The 8,429-nt window shown below is 39.3% G+C and overlaps 1 protein-coding gene across 1 annotated transcript in view; it reads left to right on the plus strand.

The window, feature by feature from the left end:
* kmt2cb (lysine (K)-specific methyltransferase 2Cb) overlaps positions 1-6,164 on the plus strand; it is a 56,461-nt gene extending 50,297 nt beyond the window's left edge. Inside the window, 11 exon segments of the mRNA XM_026374519.1 lie at positions 450-729; positions 1,090-1,229; positions 1,695-1,808; positions 1,918-3,034; positions 3,139-3,275; positions 3,376-3,518; positions 3,634-3,808; positions 3,893-4,009; positions 4,098-4,171; positions 4,838-4,946; positions 5,046-6,164. Of these exon segments, the coding sequence (XP_026230304.1) occupies positions 450-729; positions 1,090-1,229; positions 1,695-1,808; positions 1,918-3,034; positions 3,139-3,275; positions 3,376-3,518; positions 3,634-3,808; positions 3,893-4,009; positions 4,098-4,171; positions 4,838-4,946; positions 5,046-5,138 (2,499 nt within the window). The 3' untranslated portion in view covers positions 5,139-6,164.
* The last annotated feature ends 2,265 nt before the right edge of the window (positions 6,165-8,429 follow it).

The following is an 8,429-nucleotide window of genomic DNA, read 5'->3' on the forward strand; positions in this document are numbered from 1 at the left end:
TAAAAATGTTTCAGTGCAGATTGCATTACACCAGTTTTATTGTATTATATCTTACACCACACATAAAGCTACAGCAAAGAAAATGACTTACTACTATGGGAATTGAGGTTTAGGTTTAGGTCTCTAAATCTAACACTAATTATCACTTTGGTCTATGACTCCAGAGATGGTAGGGATATCATTTTCTACTTTTCAAACATAATTCAGGTAAATTTCAACAATTTCAGGTCTTTAAAGGTCATTTTTTGGAGTCAGGTCAACATGCAAACCTTCCACCAGCTAATACATTTTACACACAACTTAGTGCAAAATGAGGAACAATAGCCGTTATACAAATGAAAAAAGCGTGGCATAAGATGATCAGGGATGCAAATGCAGACATCACATGAAAAACTCAAAATTGTTCATGAGATTTTACATGATTTAATAAACCTTTTTTTTTTTCTTAGAACATTACAGGTGTAGTGGCAGCCATTTCAGACCTATTGTGTGTGAAGATCCCCAGTAGCTATGAGGTCAGCAGCACCCCAGACAGGGGGTCCATGTCTATGCTCGGAGGTCCAAGGGTGGGACCCCACGGCATGGAGTCTCGGACTCCCATGGTCTTCCATGTACAAGGAGACAATGGTGGGATTCATGGGCGGCCAGGACACATGATGAGGCCTAGTGGAGCACAGGGGATGATGCAGCAGCAGGCACATCATTTCCGCTTTCATCCAAATAGTCCAGGTGAGGGAGCAAAGAGCGTCTCTAATTCTCCCAGTGTTTCTCACATGTATACCGAAATCTGTTACCAAACATCTGTAAGTCGGCTTCATTTTTTTTTCCAGAGGAGCAGTTATTATATCAGCATTTTTTTTCTTGCATATCAGAAATGCAGTAAACGTGTGTGGCATGCAGACACGCCAGTAACAGGCCTAATTAGTCCTGTGGGTGTTGTCCAGAAACCTTTAGCTAAGTGGACAACTCATCAAGAGCCAGTGGCAATTACCTTAATTGTCTGCTTTTCTAGTTTTCTTCTGTATCCCAGCTGTGCAGGTCTGAAAATGTATTTTGTAATTATTATAAACACTTTTTCTGTTGCTTCAGGTGCAGCTGTAGCTCATGGACCTGACCAGAAGACCTCTGCCAGCCCTGGATGTAAACCTCAGTGGTGCTGTCACTGTAAGGTGGTGGTTCTGGGAAATGGAGTGCAGAAATCCATCAAAGATCTCCCATCTCACATGAAGGTATTGAGTCGAATAAGCCACAAATACACCGTACACAAATATACAGTAACGGTTCATAAAGTCTCCTTTCTGCCAAACAACTTTTATTACTGATTTCCTAATGGACAGACAAGATGAGCCACGGTTTGATGCCAAAGGCATATATTACATTATCTCCTTAAAGCCTGAAGGACTACACAAATCAATATATTCATACAACTCAGTAGCTGCACATTTCATCTGATTATGTAAATCCCGCCTGCTGTAGTGAAGTCAATTTCAGATCAATTATTGGGTTAAATGGCATATCCTACTTCATTTGGCTCATCTTTTGATTTTTTTTAAATAGTGTATACTTTTAATGTTTAATTTCATAACTCCTTTGAATGTCAGTTCTTTTTAAGTAGTGCGTGTTGGTCAGGCTTTGATCTTTAATACCTCATTTCTTATTCAGCTTGTTAAAACTTCACTTATTTCTCTGACTAGGAATCCAGAGGCTGTTTCAAATCTGAAGAAGACCTGGTCTTCTGCAGTCACAGCTGCTTTATACTTTACTGTTCTTCATCACCGCTGCAATCCAGATCTACCACAGAAACTAAGGTTTGCTAAGCACATGAAAAACTCCACAATAAGTCTAATAACATGCAATTACTGGACTGGGCTGTTTTTGCTTATTTTTGACATCATTCCTCGTCTCTCATCTTTTCAGGAATCGGTGTCCCTTCTCCCGGCCTCAGAGCAAACAGAGAGCCTTTCTAAAATCCAGCATCAGTACAGTAACAACATGTCATCATTGGATGTTCATTGCCTGGCCCAGCTGCAGCCCAAGCAGTCTCCTCCCTCTACTCCTCCCATCCCCTTCCCCACAGCAAGCGAAACGCCCAAGATGGAGACAAAGTCTGATGCCATCAAAGTGACGGTGAAGCTGAAGGCCCGGCCAAGGTCTCATGACGGCTGGCACCAGGGAAAAAGACAGAAAGGTCTTCGCTGGAGGAAGTGGACTGTCCAGGTGGTGTTGCCAAGAGGGAATTCCCAGCTCCCAGATGAGGATAAGATTGATGAGCTGCTCAAGAAACTTGGGGCCTCCTTGCGCCCACCTGTGTCGCTACGGGACCAGAGGCGTTGCTGTTTCTGCCACCAGTTCGGAGATGGGATCACCGATGGCCCAGCTAGGCTCCTTAATCTAGATCTTGATGTATGGGTACACCTGAACTGTGCTCTGTGGTCGACCGAAGTGTATGAGACTCAGGCTGGGGCCCTGATCAATGTGGAGCTTGCACTGCGTCGTGGTCAAACCGTACGCTGTGCCTACTGCCAGCAGACTGGAGCTACCAGCGGCTGTCACCGTCTACGCTGCACCAATGTCTACCATTTCACTTGTGCTTTGCAAGCTCAGTGCACCTTCTTCAAGGACAAGACCATGCTGTGTCATGCCCACAGGCCCCGGGGAACAGCTGGACAAGCACTGGAGCATGAGCTGCGTTGCTTCGCTGTCTTTCGTCGTGTCTACGTCCAAAGGGACGAAGTGCGTCAGATTGCCACTGCTGTGCAGCAGCCTGAGTTAGGTTATACTTTCAGAGTCGGCAGCTTGGTGTTACATGCAATTGGCCAACTAACCCCTCTGCAGATGGCAACTTTCCATTCACCAACAGCCATCTTTCCAGTTGGCTACGAGGCTTGCCGCATTTACTGGAGCATGCGTCATGGCAACCATCGTTGCCGTTACATTTGCTCTGTTGAAGACAGAGAGGGACAACCAGAGTTTACCATCAGAGTAATCGAACAGGGCTACCAAGACCTGGTCCTGACTGACACCTCTGCTAAAGGTTTGTCCTCATTGATTTCTTAGAGAAATAGGAAATATATAGAGTGCTCCACCCTTCAGGGTATAGTTTTTAATAATCGTGTGTGTTTGTCTCTTTGTGATTAGGAGTGTGGAATAAGGTTCTGGGTCCTGTTGCAGAGAAAAGAACTGAATCAGGCACTCTAAAGCTTTTTCCTGTTTACCTAAAAGGAGAGGACTTGTTTGGGCTCACAGTGCCCGCTGTTACCAAGATCACTGAATCGGTTTGTAGCTGCTTTTTGTGATTTTATTCATGATAAAGATTATGACATTTTAACAAATGCATTGATCAATATAAAACCCTTTTTTACTTAATAATTTCAGCTCCCAGGAGTGGAGGCTTGTGACAGATACTCGTTCCGTTACGGACGCAACCCTCTTGTGGAGTTGCCTCTCATGTTCAATCCAGCTGGCTGTGCCCGTGCCCAGCCCAGAACAAGCTCTCCCTGCACTTCACTAGTGATAAGGTAACTTTGGGTCGAGCTGACATCAATTTGTGGCCATAGAGAAACAGTATTTAATTCCTAATCTTCCAAAATAATAAAATATTGTTTTCATGTCTCCCTCAATTTCAACATAAAGGCCACAACCACAAGCTGTATCCACCAGCAGTGCCAGGTCAAACCAGAATGTGGCCCAAGGAGAAGGTGGCGCCCCCCATAACAAGCCTCCAGTAGTGCACCCCAGGTCCTCTCAGTACCGCTGGATGAAGAGTGAGTGGAGAGCTAATGTCTATCTGGCCCGTTCCCGCATCCAGGTGAGTCTTTAAATAAATACTCAGTTACAATGACACTGATGCTCCTGGAGAAACTGAATAGTTACTAATATGATGTGTTCACAGGGCCTGGGACTGTTTGCTGCTAGAGACATTGAAAAACAAACTATGGTGATTGAGTACAATGGAACCATCCTGCGAAATGAGGTTGCCATCAGCAAGGAGAAGATCTACAGATCTCAGGTATATATTTGTTGAGCTGAAATTATTTTTATCTAACATTTCCTTTGCCTAATCAAACAGTAAGGACTTTTTTCTTTCTTTCTTACAGAACCGAGCAGTGTTCATGTTTCGCATTGACAGTGAACATGTTGTAGATGCCACTCTAACTGGAGGGCTAGCAAGGTATTAAGACATTTCACAGAATTTATATTGACATTTCTAATGTCTACAGTTCAATTTTCTTTCAGCCACAGAGGAAAATGCTGGCAGTCATAAAAGAACAAAATACAGCAACGTTCTCTGTCTTGCTTTTGTTACAGTCTCAGAGTCCAGGAATTTGATTGTGCCTGGAAGGCTTGTCTGTGGATAAATTACTTTTATATATTTTATGTTACTTACACTCAGCATGTTATTTTTTGTATTTCTTAAAAATAACGGAATAACAAAAAAAATATTGCCTCAAAAAGTATATAATACATACACAAAGTTACTGCTTCACTTCCTTCATTGGATACATTGCTTGCTACTATTGGATTTTCTACATTATTATCTTTGTCTGAACACATAAAAACTTTAAAGTAATAAAGAGCCTAGTGTTTCAAACTGTGATACATTTGTAATGCACGTGTGTAAGATTAAGTTGTGCATGGTCCTGCTGCTCCTGCTATGTTACTCTGCTGTTCTTAATATATTCCATCATGGCACCTCATCCATTATATCACACAAATATTCCCTCACATCTCAGCACAAACATGAGGGTTTTAAGCTGTTTTATTTGAATTTAAAACAGAATTTAAAAATGTGCAGTTGATATTGATAATGTTAATATCTAATCCATTTGTTCCACAGATATATCAACCACTCTTGTGCCCCTAACTGTGTTGCTGAGGTGGTAACATTTGAAAGGGGTTACAAAATCATTATCAGCTGCATTCGAAGAATTGAAAAAGGAGAGGAGGTAAGTGTTTTGTATTGTTTTATGTTTATTTATTTTAATCAAGAGTGAAATGTGCAGCTGTGATTCCCAGACACTGATTTTTCTTTTCCTTCTCACCAGCTGTGTTTCGACTACCAGTTTGACACTGTGGAGGGTCAGCACAAGATTCCCTGCCACTGTGGAGCTGCTGAATGCAGGAAGTGGGTTAACTGAAGAAAACGACAAATCTAAACGCATTCCTAAAATTCCTAAATGCTAAAGTGTGTGGATGCTGTGATCTCTGCGCAGAGGAAAAGGCCTCACACTGAATGAGCAAAAGGTCTGAACCCTCGGAGAAGACAAATTTACTTGTTGGTTCAACAAGATCGTGGAAACAAAATGGGTGGAGTAAGCAACAATGTAACACAGTAGCAGGATGTGACTTGTGCCATATGTGAGGGGCTCTGTTGTATGTGATGCCTCTGTCTGTATGTATCTGTGTGTTTGTTGGTATACATGGGGTGCTGAATCCACCAGCGAATGAGAAAGCACTGTGCAGGGTGCAGCCTTATTGCTTACTAAGGGCAGGCCCTTTTGTTTCATACTGTTAATGTATACCATATGACTAAATGTAGACATCACTGAATGAGGAATGTACAGCAATGATTACCACGAAGGGAATAATAACTTGCACTAAAAAAAAAAAAAGAAAATAAAAAAACACACACAAAACTTTTAAAATACTTGATTCCATGAGTCAGTTTTATCATAGGTCTGTCATGTGATTTGTGTGGACTTCGAGAGGTTTTGTATTTATTACTGCGTGAATGAATTTTATTCTCAAAATGATGAGATTGAGTTAAAGAAGGCTAGATTGCTATTGTTTTTGAAGATTGAAGAAGACATGCTGTTACCTTTGTATAAATGTACATAAAGAAAACTATAGGAATAACTGACCAAATACTACCTTAACCTTCTTGATGTTTGGGTGTTTTTAAATGGTTTCTGTTCTGTTTGTCATTGAAATTTATTTAAGATGGACGTTATTTCAGTTTGAGAGTATATATTATGATTATTCTGTACAGAATTTGTAATATAACCACAATAATTCACAAAGTATTTTTGTTGTATTAAAAGTAAGGTATTGTAGCGTAGTGTTTCGTGACTTACATATACTTTGACCACTCAAAAATGAAATATTTTTGTTGACTAATGTAACGAGTTATCAGTTACAGAATAAAAAAAAAAACACAAAAAAAACAAAGACACAAATAGTAAGAGATCGTTGTGATCTGTTTGCTGTTAATCAGGTTTGATTTTAAAGAACTGTGAATTAGGTTTTGAAACCCAAAAAACAGCTTTTTAACTTTTTAACACAAATAGGAACACCAACGTGTATTTACTTGTTTCTGTTTTTAACTTTACTTTAAAAAAAAAAAAAAAAGGTGCAAACGTCTAATGATGTGAGGCGAACCAGTGTGTGACAGAAAGAATGGGGAGCCCTTACTAGGAACCATGGGTTGTTCTATCTTTTTGGACAGAAATGGCATTCTCCTTAATCAGAAATATTTCTTATACTGACACTTCACAAGTCACATGCTTAGAAACGAAAGAGTTTTTGCGTGCACAATTTCAAGTTGACTGTAAAATTTTGCAGACAGTCTTAGAACTTGTAATGTATATGGCATGTATTTTTTTAACTTTCCGAAGACTCAATTGTATATATTTTCTCAATGAATGGTTGTAACAAATTGTTTCTTGGATATTTTTCTTCTCTTGTATATTACATCATCCTGCCAGTGTGTTTGTGCTACATTTTCTTGGTCATGTAAAGTAGTCAGATTTTTTTTTTTTTCCCCCTTTCTTTTCTTTGTTCTTTTTTTTTTTTTTTTTGAAATGCCTTTTGAAGTGTACAGAGTATGAGGTTTGGAGTTTGTGGAATTGAATTTAGAAACATTTACAAAAATAAACTATTTTACATGTTAATATCTTGCATCTATGGTTAATGAAAACGAATTGATACATATTTATTACCAATTGCACCTGCAATTTTCTATTCTATTTTCATTCTTCGAGCTCTCATAACAAGTGAATTTCTTTACTGTGGGATCAATAAAGATTTATCTTATCTTAGATCATTTCCAGGTCTTTACGTCTGGATCCGATACACAACTTAGAAGACAGCACCTTTTCTTCAAACCCGCCAATTTTTTCATGGAACATGCAGTTTATGAAACACAGTGGAGGTTTTGTCACAGCTTGGGCTGCATGGCATCTTCTGGGATGATTTAACAAATGATAGCAGCAGCAAACTGAACTCAGAAGCCTGTGGAAACGGATGCAATTTTTGCAAGCAGAGAATTTACAACTAAATATTTGGTTTAAATTTAACTTATTAAATATTAATATTAGTCTTTTTCCACTTCAATCTATTTTAAGTCTTTCTGTTCCAATACTTTTACTCACTTGGAAAATGAGTGGGTTCAAACAAGAGGTGCTATCTTCTAAGTTACTGTATGCATCGAATTCAGACGTAAACGCCTGGACATAGAAGCTGAAATGCAACAGGTATTTTTACTATCACTTTTTTAAATAATGATGGGATCCATCGAATGTCTTTAGATAGTGGAAAGGCCTGTCATAATTCACAATAGTTCAAATTGACATATTTTGTTTGTGTATTGATTTTTCTGTCCAACTCTACAGCTATTGTTATATGAATTATTTGTGACTCTTCATCATAGACTGGGGCCTAAGTGAATTCCCTTGTCAGATTGTTTCCTGTTATATGTTCAGAGGCCCAAGAAGGTGAAAGTACCTTTGTGTTGGGTGAAGGTTTAACTGTGACTAAAAAGTATTGCTGCCTCCAGATATCTCTGATACTGTTAAAGTAAGTCAAAACATTTCTAAAACATTTTATGTCATCTTTAACTAGGAATAGAAACTAGTTGGCTTTGATTATTGCAGTTAAGGCTGTGCCTGTATATTGAATATTGTGTTCAAATTATTACCAACTTGGCACACAGTAGATCAGGGTTCCTGGTTCACTAATGAGGCTCTGAACAAACTTGCATGTAAGTTGCTGCACTGTATTATTCGAGGACAGTCAGTTGTGGCCTATGGTTTAAGCACGTTGGGTTAAGACATATACAGTTACACACTACTGCATGCAGACAAATGTGTTGGTACTCATCAAAACAATGCTTCAGTCCTCCTCAAAAGGGGTAAAAGAAAACAGCTGTTTCATGTATAACTATCTATGATTTTGGTAAGTCATAGAGTAAAGAAAAAAAGGATCAAAATAGATGAATGATTACCTTGTCTACAAAAATAAAGGCAGGAGCAGATTTGTTGATATCTATCATTTACACCAAACTGAACAGAAGGACAGTGCAAATAGTAGACAGAGCCAAGGACAACTTCCAAAAAGATACAAGCTGAAGTCCAAGGTCTGGTTGCACCATCCATCACTATTTGAGCAACACTGACTCAATAAAATAAGATCCAGGAGGACTCCACTGCTGA

Source organism: Anabas testudineus, chromosome 17 (genome assembly GCF_900324465.2).
Source record: "Anabas testudineus chromosome 17, fAnaTes1.2, whole genome shotgun sequence".
In the NCBI taxonomy this organism is placed as follows: Eukaryota; Metazoa; Chordata; class Actinopteri; order Anabantiformes; family Anabantidae; genus Anabas; species Anabas testudineus.